At 34.7% G+C, this 14,450-nt stretch overlaps 1 protein-coding gene across 2 annotated transcripts; it reads left to right on the forward strand.

Moving 5' to 3' along the window:
- LOC105171195 (ubiquitin carboxyl-terminal hydrolase 3) lies at positions 4,489-12,897 on the forward strand. 2 transcript variants are annotated; one of them, XM_011092229.2, is made up of 7 exons: positions 4,489-4,984; positions 5,996-6,112; positions 9,330-9,428; positions 9,720-9,899; positions 10,211-10,392; positions 11,231-11,666; positions 12,721-12,897. In XM_011092229.2, the coding sequence occupies exons 1-6, from the start codon at positions 4,868-4,870 to the stop codon at positions 11,634-11,636; spliced, it is 1,101 nt and encodes a 366-aa protein (XP_011090531.1). In that variant the 5' UTR covers positions 4,489-4,867; the 3' UTR covers positions 11,637-11,666; positions 12,721-12,897. The 2 variants fall into 2 exon arrangements, with proteins under 2 accessions (XP_011090531.1, XP_011090529.1); XM_011092227.2 differs by lacking the exon at positions 12,721-12,897 and adding an exon at positions 11,778-11,938.

Here is a 14,450-nt window from a genome sequence, read left to right on the forward strand (position 1 = left end):
TCCTAATTAAATATTATTTTGCAGCATTAGTCTATTAAGAAAAAATAGAACGAGAATGAAGAAAAGAATCAAAATGAAAATTTGGACAAGACTCAAACTCGATTCTGGCAAGAATTTGGAGCTGCTTGGACTACCTTTTGATGAATGAGAAGTTTAACTAGGATAATAATTTTATTTCCATTAGTCTTTTAGTTCAATTAGGAATCTACCTTTTAATCCTAGTAGAATTAGGTATCCAGTTAGTATATATATGTGATGTAATTTACTTTAAGATTAACTTTTGAACTCTTGAGAATTTTAGACCTTGAATTCTCGTCTCTCTATTTTTCTGCATTTTTATGATATTTTGCTACCTTGCTTTTCATGTATTCTTTCATGAGCATGTCTAGCTAGTTCTCTCATTCTGGTTGAAGACTTGGTGAATGCTTAAATCCAACAAGTTGTGAGATCTAATTTATGCTTTCTACTTTATTCATATTGGTATTTGTGTTGTTCTCTGTGCTTTTATTACAAATACTCTGATTTATGAATGATAGGTACCGTTATTCATTGTCAAGAATATCTGCCTAGCCAATTGAACTTGCAAATCCATAATTGTTTATTTAGTTTAATAATAGTGGTAACATAACATAATTGATTATGTAGAAGTTTTCGATTATGTTATGGGGAATGTACAATTTAACTTAAATAAATCCTCGTACAAATTTATTGGTTAGAGTTAGGCCTTCTAGTTCTTATTGTTTTCGGTAAATTAAATCTTGAGGACATTCCCAAGGTTGTGTTACTGATTAGGGATTTGGTCAACGGACGTTTCTTGACTATTCACAGGGTAAGGAAAGTTGAAGTCGTTAGGTCATACCAATGGCTATAACCAATTTAATAATCATGAATAATTGTTATCTTTGTATCTATGATCAAACTTGGAATTAAGCATGATCCTATCTTTAACTGGAATACTTTTATCTTATATTTACCTCTTTTAATTTTATTAGCTCTTTAGTTTATTTAGTTTTTTATTTTTATTCTTCTTCACAATAAAAAAAACCACCTAATTATTTTTATTTTTGAAGGAATTAATTTATAACCAATCCCTGTGGATTCGACCCACTCACACTTCTACAAAAGTATTCGTAGGAATTATTTTTGGTGGATTCGACACCCATCACTAGCGCATGGAATTTTGTGTCGGTTCCCATCTTGGACTAGGCATCTATGCTTTAATACTTGAAACCATGCTACGTTCAATTGATCGGCGTAGGAACCTCCTTTCCTACTTGATCAACCACTATGGCCACAGGTTCACAAGGCGTAAGTGCGTCTGGAAATGCATAGGAGATACCTCTATCAAATATTGATGGGGGACGGATTCTCTTGGAACTCACGGTCCTTGCTACATACTCCAACTGCATTGAATGATGCTTATGATGATCATGTCTGCGACACAATCACCTCTCGCGCACATCCAAGATACAGTCATCGTATGCACGTTACTGTCGTGGTTCCTCAAGTGTGAGGACTACTCCCGTACTATCGGAATCGAAAATTCTAGTCATACCAACCAAGCCTCCAAGGCTTCCATCTGACGATGTCCTCGATTCAGTTTAGTTGATTCGACACCTAGCCAATCAACCCACCAAGATCGCATAGACACCTCGCGTCTGTCACTCCAAGCCTCCTCCAATAGGAGCTCTCAGGCTCTCCCTCTTTCTCACCCTCTCATCCCTCTAATTCTCCAACTCTCTTTGATTTAGGGAGAATTTTTGATGAAGAGAATACACTAATTGATAGTGTAGTTCTCTTTCGTCATCTTCCAATCGATTTTGATTTCTTCTAGGAAAGAGATCAAAACCTTCTTGCCATGGTGTAGTGTGGATCATCTATAGAGGACTCCTATGTTGGAGCCTAGGGTGACACAGGGACCAATGCACGATTGTCGGTTAAAAAAATAAACGATGCAAAGTTTCATTTTAAATACCACATATCTTTCGTTAGATTTATGTAAGTATGTTTGGATTTTGTTTTTTTTTTTAATTTTTAAATCCGCATACTTCATCAAATGCCCGGGAGCATCAAGGGTACACCCTTTACATGGGTGTAGAATAATTTTAATTATTCTTATATTTTTTACCGTTTCATTATTTCTCCGACGCTTCCGCTCGCGTGTTCCCAGGTCGATCCGCTTCCTTTAGTTATAGGATATAAACCCGAAGTGCAGTGAGGTCCCGTTCCAACCCCCTCCTCAATGATGATTATGATGAATAGTATTTTGATGGATCAAAAATTGCTTTTGACCTTGCAGTAGTAGATTTTGGGTAAGTCTTGCGTAATTCAGGCTGCTTTTCCTGGACTTGGAAGCTTCTAGCAACAAATTTGGATTGGTCAAAAATGGAGTTGGTCCTTCTTTAGGATTATTTTTGGACTCCATGATAATGCAGGTTTTACTGAGACTTATTTGGGATCCATCTTGATTTGTCATTTCTTTTTTTTCTTTTTATTAGTAGCTTTGCGTTGGACTTGATATCTTGAGTATTTCCTATTTCCTAGTTTTGAAAATGTGTTATATTTCTTCACCTTATGCTCATTTATTTTGGCTTTAAAAAAAAAAAGTGGGGAGAAGTAGTTATTTAAATATGCACAATAATAAATAAAATAAATACATAATTTTTTTAAAATAAAACGAAAATGACGGAGTAAAAAACAAATAGATACTAAAACCACCCTTTTCAATTATATCTAAGTATATATATAGTATAGGTAGATAGATAGTACATGTATGGTGGGATACTCTTTAGATATATATTCAATACCTTAGATTATGTCTAAAAGTTTATAAAAAGCATTTTTAACACCAACAAAGATTGGCATCCAACGCTTTTATATTGTACCTCTAAACGCTAGTAAAATAGAAAATATGCTGCAAGAACATAACATAATACACATTTATACTCTTAATTAAACTCATCAAGAGTTTCTCTACATTTATATTGCATTGCACCTATTTTTTTAATATTATATTTGGTATGACTTGCAATTTTATCGAAATCCCATTGCACGATGTATTATTTATTTTCATACTTTACGATTCTACTTTGAAATGTGTCTTTCAAGGGAGGTGGTCTTAACCTGATCAGCCCGATAATGAAGTATTTGTTCATTTCGACATCAATTTTTTTAAAGACGAATCGCGAAAAATACTAGATAATTGTCTATGTATCCATTGTATTTTATTTCTGAAATTGTTCTGGATATACACAATCAGACTGATCCATTTTGAATCGCTTTTATACTAGAAATTTGTTTTCTATTTCCTTATTTCTGGTCGTAGCATCATTGGCATTAACAAAAAGTAAATATTTTTTACGCAAATTATTAGATATTGTACCCATACTACTTAATTTAAAGGGTTAAATACACTTTGCTCCCCTAATTATGCATTTTATCTTATTTATATTTTAAAGTATTAAAAATAACAAAAATACTATTGATTAAATAATTAAACATTATAAGACTATAATGCCCTTCTCTACTTACCCTCTACTTTTAAATTCTACTTTCCAAAATTTGTTTTTGTTAAAATATCTTCACAAATTATTTTTAGTTATTTAAATTTTTATTCACATTTTATTTTAAAAATAATATTTATAATTTATAATTTTTTATAAATTATGGTACAAAAATATATTTATAAACTCAGTATATGCAAATATATTTTACAAAATAAATAAATTATGCTAAAAAGTACATGTAAATATGTGTCAACATAATCCATATAAGATTATAGAAAAAGTATGTTATATAACTTATAATTTTTTATTCAATTACATGTCCACATTATAAAATTGTATCACTTAAAAAAATATAGAATATTATATATTAATTATATTATAGATTTGCATATTTTACAGTATATATATGTTCAATGTAACATTTTAGATTTATATTGATAATTTATTTCTAAGAAAAGTTCAATATGTATAACAATACAAGCAAAAATTATTTAAATTTTCACCAGTTGTGTAAAAAATTTATTAAGTTTATACAGATTCTATATTCAGTATAAAAATGACAAATTTGAGTATTATTTTTTTTAAATAAAAAAATTTATAATAATTCAAATTATATTTAGAAAAATGGTTGTAATAGAGATATTTTAGGGGTGTAAATAATTAGATGCAGTTTTGTCATAAAAAAATTAGTGCATATCATAAGGGGCTATTTTGTTACATTTTATAACTCAGGGGTATAAATACATTTTATACAGAGTTTAGGGGTGCAAAATGTATTTACCCATAATTTTAATAAATATTTTTACTTTTAATAAGTATATTCAAATTGAATAATAATATTTAGATCCGGATAATCGTATTCTTGCAAAATTATCCCATCTACGACGACAGAGAACCCTCGCACGTGTTTCCCATGCAAAAGTAATTAATTCTTAATAAATCATTATTATTATTATTTTTCCCCCAAGCCACGACGACGATTGAGGAGTGCAAATAGCAAATATTGGCGTGTGCTCAGTGCTTTCTACATTTTAATTCCATATTCCATTTCCAAATCTCAATTCTTCCCCTGATCTTCATCGCAAATATAGATATATACAGATTTTCCACCTTTTTCTCCTTTTTTCGTATATTTAGAATCCCTAATTTCAATCTTTTTTCGCTATTTTACAACTCCAATTTTGGTTCGAAAATATTTTTAATCTCTCTCAATAAAACCCTAAAGATCCAGAAGCACAACCCGTATTACACGCACGAAGTCAGTTTTTAGTTGTATAGAAATATAGGCATAGGCAGATAGATATAGAGAGAGTAGAGAGGGAGAGAGAAAGTGGAGGAGGATTGGATGAAGTGAGGGAAGAATGGGAGCAGCGGGTTCGAAACTGGAGAAAGCATTGGGCGACCAATTTCCTGAAGGCGAGCGGTATTTTGGTCTCGAGAATTTCGGCAATACTTGTTACTGCAACAGCGTGCTTCAGGTTTTAACTGATGTTGATTTATTAATCTCCGTTGGTTCCAGTCGTTTGGGATGTGGGTTTTCTGTTGATGATCAGTTTTCGACTCTTTCGAAGCACTTCGGATATTGGCTATGCTTTCGTTATTGAATTGGATTGTTGGACTTAGTGGATTTCTTAGTTTAATGCGAGAGTGTGTAGGAATTCGGGGCCATCGTTTGCTTTCTGCTGATAAGTAGCTATTGATGTTTGGCAGAACTATGCTGTTCTACATCCGTAGATCGGAAGCCAATTGTCTTTTAGATGCATTAAAATGAAATTCGGTTGGAATGGACTATCTGATTAACTTGTAAAACTTTTCTTCTTTTCAGCGTTACTTTTTTCATTGATTAGTTAGTGGGTGGAGTCAAGGCACACTTTTACTGGGGCTCCACTGGAAATTTTGGAGTGGTGGGCAGAACAATAGAATCAAGGAGTCATCTATCTTCACATTTTTTATGGACCAACATGCAGAAATTAAGTTAGATGCTGAATGTGGATGCCCATGTTTTGACCAGGGTTTTATATTATATACTTGTGGTGCATATCGAATTAAGTTTTACAAATGGATGAAGATAATGAATGGTTAATTTTGCTCTTGCATTTAATTTCTACACTGGTAATTGTCTGCTTATAAATTGACTTTAATCTACAATCTAGCTGTCACTGTAATATAACATGCATGGTGTATTTTCTTTCTGAACATGGCTAGATTTGAGTTATGCTCTGTTTGCTACAGTAGTTGGTCTTGTTGTACTAATGGCTAGTTTTGGGTAGTTGTAAGATCCTATCATTGTTGAATTTTCACCCAGATACTGACTGACCAAACATGTATGCATGCTTCAATTAGCTTTCAAGACTTGTTACACTGGCTGAATTCCAGCTGCTCTAGTGATTCAAAGTCACATTATTTACCGTTAAGAAAGAATATATGCCTTCTATGATGGAGAATTATATTGGGCAACTTTTTTATTTCTTTCACCCTTTGTCATGCAGGCTCTTTATTTCTGCGTTCCATTTCGTGAGCAGTTGCTTGAGTATTATTCGAATAACAAAAATCCTGCAGATGTAGAAGAAAATCTCTTGACATGCCTAGCAGACTTGTTTTTGCAGGTAAACTATGTGTTTGGGAGAATGTCAAATCCAATTAGTTCATTGGGTGAAGATATTTTCATCTGTGGAATGTACATCTTGATGATAGATCGTTTCCACAGTTCTACACTATTTTGGTGGTATTCTCTATAAATAACATGATGCCTAAACTTTGAATGGGAATGACAGACAGACAGAGTCCAGTTGTTGATTTAATTTATTTGAACATAACATTTGATTTAGCTCATGTCCAGCAGAACCAATTGATTTGAATTAAATATGTTGCCTGCTGATTGCTAATTTTTTTTTATCATAGATATGCAAAGGGATAAAGGAAAAGATTGTTCTGTAATTGCATATAGTAAATATCGATCCTCGAGCCCTTCTTATTCCTATGTCATCTGTGTTGGCGTTGGAAAAATATGTGTACCATCCTGATTTGGAATATGGGCCATATCATGAAACTAATGAAACAGGAGGAGAAAACATGAAGAAAATTATGCTCTTTTGCGAACTTTGTGGTGTTGGAAATGCCATTATAGATGTGTTTAGCTTATGCTTTGACACTTGACTTGTCTTGGCATGCCATAGGGTGGACAGAGAAATTTTTGTAATTTTCTCTGCCTACTAATTCCTACATATGTGGAACATAGTTGAAAGATAGAAATGAACCTGCTTAAATGGGAATATCTGAAAGGAAAAAACAAATCCTTGATTTTGAGTTGGGGCGACTACTTTTTGATTTCTCACAGAATCAAATCTTGTTGAATATCAGAAAGTACAGATAACATTCGTGGATTTCATATGGCCGTTCTTGACAACATTAACTGAAATCATTCTCTTTATTTACTCTAGAACTATGTGGATTGCAAAAGAACCGCTTAGCCTATGAGGTGCCTGAGGGAAGATAGTCACTTAGAATTGTTGCTTAACGAACCCCTATGAAGTGGAAGATTGCAGGACTCTTTGACTCCTAGGGTGAAGGCTCATATTTCATATGTGATTATATGGACAAAAATTGAAAGTAATCTCCATTTGACATGCTTTTCTCACCTCTAACTTAACAAGTTTATGTGCCATCAATTCTAGAGTAGTGGACACAGGATCTTAGTGGAGGTGAGGGTGAGTGTATGCTCTGGTGTTTTCACCATTCTTGTTATGACAAGCGAGTTCTCAAAGTGATAGAAACTATCAATCCATACAACTAATATATGGACTGATGTCTCCCAAAGTCTTGATTTATTTGGGCAACATCATCTAAGGAATTCATGATCTGTCTGTCATAAGAGATGCTTTGAATTTGAATTTGATTTTAAACCAACATGTGCTTGATTAACTTGGAAAGAAGGGTAAATGCTTTTGGAGGACGACTGAAGTTATGTATGGATTTCCAGAAGGAATGAGAAAGGTAACGATAATTGAGAGGAAAGAGAGGGGGAAAAACAAAAAGAACTGAGATCTTGAGAAATCCTTATCCATCACTTGAAACAATGTGATAAGACCAACAATGTACTGTATTTAAATAGGAGAAATGGGGATTGATGAGATTAATGGTGGGTTACCAGTACGAAAGGAGTTTTCTTGGTTTTTTAAGGCTTTGACCTGAGTGAAGGGATTGAAGTATGGAGCACCAAGGAAAATCTGTCTGTCAGTCATAAGATTCATAATTTCATTTGGCATTGGATGGGGATTTTTTAACTTTTTTCCTTTTTTTCCTTCAGGGGGTGGGGAAAGGGAAATGAAATGGGGAACTCAAGACCACAATTACAGCTAGTTTCTATAGACATTGGATGTCACATTTCCAATCTTCTGCCAACGATGTTCCTCCTGCTGTGCATCCCGTGCTGTTGTAAAGACCAAATGGTGCTCCTTGCCTATCCTGGGTTTCTACTTGCTCTCTTCCCAACCTTTGTTGTGGTTGTGGACAATGCAATGTGTACACCCTCTAAGAGATACTTAATTTGAGAATATAAGAGGGCTTGAAAGTCATGTTGCATGTCCTAATTGGTTGATTTTAGATGGAAAACATGACATTTTCATTAGCTTAATTGCAGAACTTGTAAGAGATCATGTCCTCCAAATAGTACAATACTCGCTCTTGCTCGACTTCTAAGAACGGAGATCTGGCATAGACATATTAAGATATGTGCTGCCCTCTGTCTGTAGCAAGAATAAAATGGGGACTAAGAATAGAGAGGTATTGGTGCTGAATATAATCAATATTACTCCAAAGACAGACTTAGTAATGCATACATTATCATAAGGGGCATGGTGCAGCCATTGCAATTTGATTACTTCTGCTTACTCTTTCCACTGCCTTAATTTCTGGAGCCAGACTTTTTATGGCTGGATCTAGAAGCTCTTTAACGTATGTCAGCCACAGGCTCAATAAGTCAATTTCTACTCTTGTATATCTCGTCACCTACTTTATGATTATATACTAGCAGTGAGTGAGTCTCTGAATCTATTGAGATACGCATGTGTTAAATATGGCGATATAGTTCTATTTTGCATGAATGCTACTCAGATATCTTGAGCTTGAAATTGACATTTTTCCCTTGGTGACTTGGTCAGGGTTTAAATCATTTTGTTTTCAGTAATAACTGATTCTTCCATTTCTTCCTTGATGGTTCTTTAATCTCTGCTTCCTGTTTCTTTTCGTGCTTATTGAACTTTATTTTTTTTTTCTGTGAAGCATTTCTTGCTCTTCTTTCTGCAGAATGTGTATGCTTCGTCATTATGCGCTCCACGAACTACTTATTTTCTTCTCTCTCTTTCTCTCTTTGTATCTCGGCAACTTTAGGAAGATTTCAGACTAAGACACTCATTAATTCCAAAGATTGAAGGTGGGGTCTTGAACTTTAAGATTCTTATAATATATTGCACTTAATATAACAGCTAAAATTAGTTAAGAGCTTTCAAGAAGCAATGTATTATTCTGAACTTCCTTCCGTTATTATTTACAGGAGTATATTATGGAATATAAAAAACGTGAGTGACAAAAAGTACATGCTTAAAGATGAGATTACTAACATGTGGAATTTTAATTCAACCCTAGGTTGGGTGTGGGTGTACTCAGCTTTGTATGTTTGTGTATGTCAACTATGTTCATGTGTCCATGCAAGGAATTGTGGTTTGTGAACTGGTAATTGTGCATCTTAATCCATGATGAGGCAACTGAGTTGTGTAACTGTTCGTGTGAACTTCCCTCTAAATTTTGCGCTGATGTTGCATGTAGATAAGCTCGCAAAAGAAGAAAACTGGTGTTCTTGCTCCAAAACGTTTTGTACAGCGTCTGAAGAAGCAAAATGAAATTTTTCGCAGTTACATGCACCAGGTATGCAAATAGGCACCTTTCCTTTTGAACTGTATTCATTTTACTGCATTAGAAAACAGATGTTGACATTTTGGTGGAAAGGAAATAGAAAAATTAGTTGGACATAGACCGCCCTCAAGCATTGTTCAATCTAGTAAAAATGCATAGGAGCTTGATTTCTACATGTTTCTTTTCGTCATATCATAAGTCCAGTCATCTGACGTTGTTAATGCTTCTGATAAATTTCTTACACGTTAACAACCGTCTTCTCCAATTTGAATCAGCTCATGCTGTAACATGTTTTACATGTAGGATGCCCATGAATTCCTAAACTATTTGCTAAATGAACTGGTTGACATACTGGAGAAAGAGGCTCGAGCATCCAAGAGTGATCAAGAAATTTCCCATAAAATTGCTAATGGGCCTACAACTATATCTTCAAATGGTCCTCAAAAGGAGCCTCTGATCACCTGGGTGCACAAGAATTTTCAGGTAAGTTGGGTTTGCCATTCATCCTCATACATATATGTGTCTTTCTGGTGTGTAGTTATTTGCGTGTCGCTGCATATCATCTCATCTTGAATTGTTTTTTCTTTCTTCAGGAAAAATTTCTTCACCTATTGCCTTTTCCTTTGGGTGGGGTGCAAAATAGACGTCTGAGATTACTTTTGTTCCATTTGTTCTGCTTTCTTCTTCTTTTTTGGTTACAGTTCAGCTTGTTCAGACCCTGAAATGCAAATCTCATACCATTTTGACTTTTTTATGTATTCTCTTTTTCGTAATTGATAGTTATTACTTTTCAGGGTATATTGACAAATGAAACTAGGTGCTTGCGCTGTGAGACGGTGACAGCAAGAGATGAAACGTTTCTTGACCTGAGCCTTGATATAGATCAGAACAGTTCAATTACAAGCTGTCTGAAAAACTTTAGCTCCACTGAAACTTTAAATGCTGAGGATAAATTCTTTTGTGATAAATGCTGCAGGTTAGCCAAATTTTCGTTTTCGGGAATGATCTTAATCTCTTTAACATTCCTAACAGTCCCATTTGATTGGACATTGATCTTTCATTGATGGGATGAATCTTGGGAACTGCTATTGATTTCTAGAGTCAAGCTTCTGGAATTGTAGTTTTCATTGATATTCATAGTAGAAACAGCTTTGGTATCATCATTACCAATATACATCTTTTCTAAATTACAACTACCTTGACGTTTGGTATAATTACAAATACTTAAAATAGGGTTATTCATAATTATACCAAACCTCATTGGACGTTGCTATAATTTTCCCACTTAAACTATCCATGTTAACATGACTCGAGGAGCTTGATGTTATTTAAGATTTCTGAACTATCAGACTACCAATAAATTGTGAATGCTCTTAAAAGTGTAATAGAGGAAAATGCTTCTGAAATGCCTCCAGAGAACTGATAGGTTCATTTTTTTCTCTACTTCGTGTTTATTTTTACTGTGCAACAAGGGGAATAAGTAAACTGACCACCTGGGTCTTGTTGTTTCAACATTTTCTATATATCTGCTCGGGAGCTCCTGCGATAGCTCACTGGTCAATTGGCTCGAAAATAAAGCCACATTTGCTGATCTTTTCTTGAATTATTATTTTGGTTTCTTTCTGTTAACATTGGTAGATTTTGCTTGAAAGATGTAAATGCATTTGATGCTCTGTTTAGAACAGGAACCAATATGCTTTGTCTGTATCCATAAGCAGACGAGATAAAACATGGTGTTATGTGTTATAATTGTTCTTATTTTTCTTTTTGCTTTCTGGTTAAACTGTGAAATGAGCCTTCGGTGCAACATGCAGCTTGCAAGAAGCTCAAAAGAGAATGAAGATTAAAAGGCCACCTCAGATCCTGGTCATTCATTTGAAGAGATTCAAGTACATTGAACAGCTAGGCCGTTATAAGAAGCTATCATACCGAGTCGTCTTCCCTCTTGAACTAAAACTCAGCAACACAGTTGAGGATGCTGACGCCGAGTATTCCTTGTTTGCTGTAGTTGTCCATGTGGGGAGTGGGCCCAACCATGGCCACTATGTCAGCCTCGTGAAAAGCCACAACCATTGGTTATTCTTTGATGATGAAAACGTGGAGATGATTGATGAGTCTGCTGTTCAAACCTTCTTTGGATCAGCTCAAGAGTATTCCAGTAATACGGATCATGGATACATCCTATTCTACGAAAGACTCGCAGCCAGTAGCACAAGCTAAGAGGAGGCTTTCCAATTCTCACAGGACCCAGTATTTCCAATTTTGAGCACATTATAATTCCTGTTCTTTCGTGTTCTTTCTTGATCTTCACCCTTTTGTTGCTGCATTTTGATGGGAAAAATTTTCTGATGTGTCTAGCAGGTTGAGATGAAAGTGGAGAGTATATTTACTTAGTTGTTGCCCTTGTATAGTGGAGAGTGCAAGGTCACTGTCCTTTATTTTCCAACAATAAAGGGGGAAGATGTAGTGTATATGACTCTCTACCTACCACAGATTGTATATCGTATTCTGTGTCCAAACTACAGAGCCCATTGTCTTTAAATTTTGTCAGCAAATGTTGCCTGTTCATCAAGTCACTGAACATTAGTGTCTGACTTTTTCTTACTGAACTCAGTATATAATTATCTGACTCGTATCTCTAATTCTTGGATAGATCAAATACAGATTTTGGTCTTAGTTTGTTTGTAGTCTCCCTCCCGAATTTTTGCACATGCTCAGGGTTGTTCTCAGTTCCCCATTGTTTGGGACGCCTAAGAGAATATTTGTAATCATCTGCATAGTTGCATTTTTGGGCGAAGAATGGAAATCATTCTGAATACATGTAGCTTACCCTTGTAGGTTTAATTACATTTAAACCTATCTGGTAATGTATAATTATCTTTAGGGTTAATTATACTCAGACTCTCTAGAAGTTTTAAAATTAGACTTACACTTCTTTTGAAAATACTTTATTTACATATGATCTCTTTTAATTACGGTATGTATGGAAAAAACTGGCATTAACAAAAAAAAGTTACATAAATTTTTTATTTTATCCTTCATTTAACATGCCCACGTATACTTTTATATTTATAAGAAAATAAATATAATATATATATGTGTGTGTGTGTGGAGTTAGATTAATATTTTATATTTTTTTTATAAGTACAGATTTATTATATGAGAATGTTAAATTAGAGTGGAGTTAGATTAATATTTTATATTTTTTCTTATAAGTATAAATTTATTATATGAGAATGTTAAACTAGAGATAAAATTAAAATTTCTTATGTAATTCTTTTGCTAACATAACTTGTCTGGGCAGTGTCAGAGGTGTCTTGGATGCTGGTAGAGAACCACGTACCGAAGATGCGGAAGAATGGGTGAGCGGGTATTCGAGGGCCAGGCAAATCCGGAGGTCTGATATTGGGCTAATGAGGACCCAGGGACCAGGGTGAAGTTTCATTATGGACTGAGTACAAGTTAGATGGGGAGCTTTTCATAGGGTCTATTTCTGCGTATTGCCTCTTATCTGTTATTATCTTGACAGTTGTTTATTCTTGTTAACAATACCAATTTCTTCTCTCAAAATAACAAAAGTAACTTTTAAAATAACACCTACATCCCCACGGAGAAAATTCTATTTACAATCCAATTTTTTATCTCACCTTGATTCAAAGACTTAATAGTGATTAAGTGAAAGATTTATATATTTTGAGAGTTTTGGGATCGGTAGTATTTGAAGTGCGTGATGATAAAATTTTAAATGACAATAACCTTTGATATAGAAGGAGTTATGAAGGATTTGCTTATGTTACATGACTGTCTTTTCCAAAAGAATTTAATTTCTCACAACTATCATTGTGATAAATTTGATAAACTTTAGTAGAGAGCTCCTGTTGGAGGAGCTCTCTATTTATAAACAATCATAAGTTGGTTTGAGAAGGTCATAAATTTTTAAATAAGGCTGAATTCTCCACGAATTCGGTGAAGAATCCCCAGCAGTTGGGGGACCGATGATTCTCGGGCGGTGGTTGAAGGTCGTTGTGGATGAAGGTGTTTTTTTGGAATAAGGATGACTTTCCAAATTTTCAAGCCTCTAAAATTCTTTGTGGGCCTATAAGGCATTCTTAGATTTGGGCCCTCTCGAGAGATTTAGGTTGGTTGGACTTCTTTGGACCAATTTATTTTTTAAGGGATCCTCGTAGGACTTTGTGGGGGCTCTACCCAGATTGGACTTCCTAGAGTTGGACCTCCTGGGGGGCACCTTGAAAATGAAGAGCTTACTTCGTGCCCGTATGGAGTAGGGCTTTCCTGAAGGTGCCTTCTCAGAGCAAGGCTTCTATGCCTCCACGGAGAGGGGCTTAATGGATGTTTTTTGTGCCTACACGGGTGTAGGGTTTTATTTTTCTATAAGAGAATGCTAACAATAGAAATGTGCCTAGTATGTGAGGGATCGCGTGGTACAGCCCGAGAACGCGCAACAGAAAGCAGTAGAACGAAAACACATAATAACTAAAATTAAAGTACAAAATAACGAATCTAAGGGATGTACCCTAGGAGTTTTCGGGCGTTCTATATATAGAAAAACAAAATAAACATACACGGGGTTGAGACAAATAGGCATAAACCGAAATGACAAGAAAGTAGAAATTCGATACCTTCGTTTTCTATCATTCGGTTGAAAGGTTGTTCACTTGAGGCTCCAATACAGGAACCCTCTAATTTGTCTATACTACACTGGATTGGAATCTCAATGCTCTCTTTGCTAGAAGAGAACAAGAGAAAAAATTGCTCCAAGAGCAAGAGAGAGGTGTGGCCGAGAGGAGCAAGGAAAAAGAGGATTTTTATATTTTTGTTGTATATTGTGTAATAATAATTCCCTTAGATAACATTGTACACAATATAATATATATGACTTATATAGATGTACAGAAATGTGTCTAGATATATTCTTTCATCTATATGGTATGTCTTCTTAATTCCAAATCAAGAAGATGGCTAAAATTGCAAGTTGCTAGCCAATTGTTTCCTCCGATAGAATTTTTCAATGGT

The sequence above is a fragment of the Sesamum indicum genome, linkage group LG9, assembly GCF_000512975.1.
Source record: "Sesamum indicum cultivar Zhongzhi No. 13 linkage group LG9, S_indicum_v1.0, whole genome shotgun sequence".
In the NCBI taxonomy this organism is placed as follows: domain Eukaryota; kingdom Viridiplantae; phylum Streptophyta; class Magnoliopsida; order Lamiales; family Pedaliaceae; genus Sesamum; species Sesamum indicum.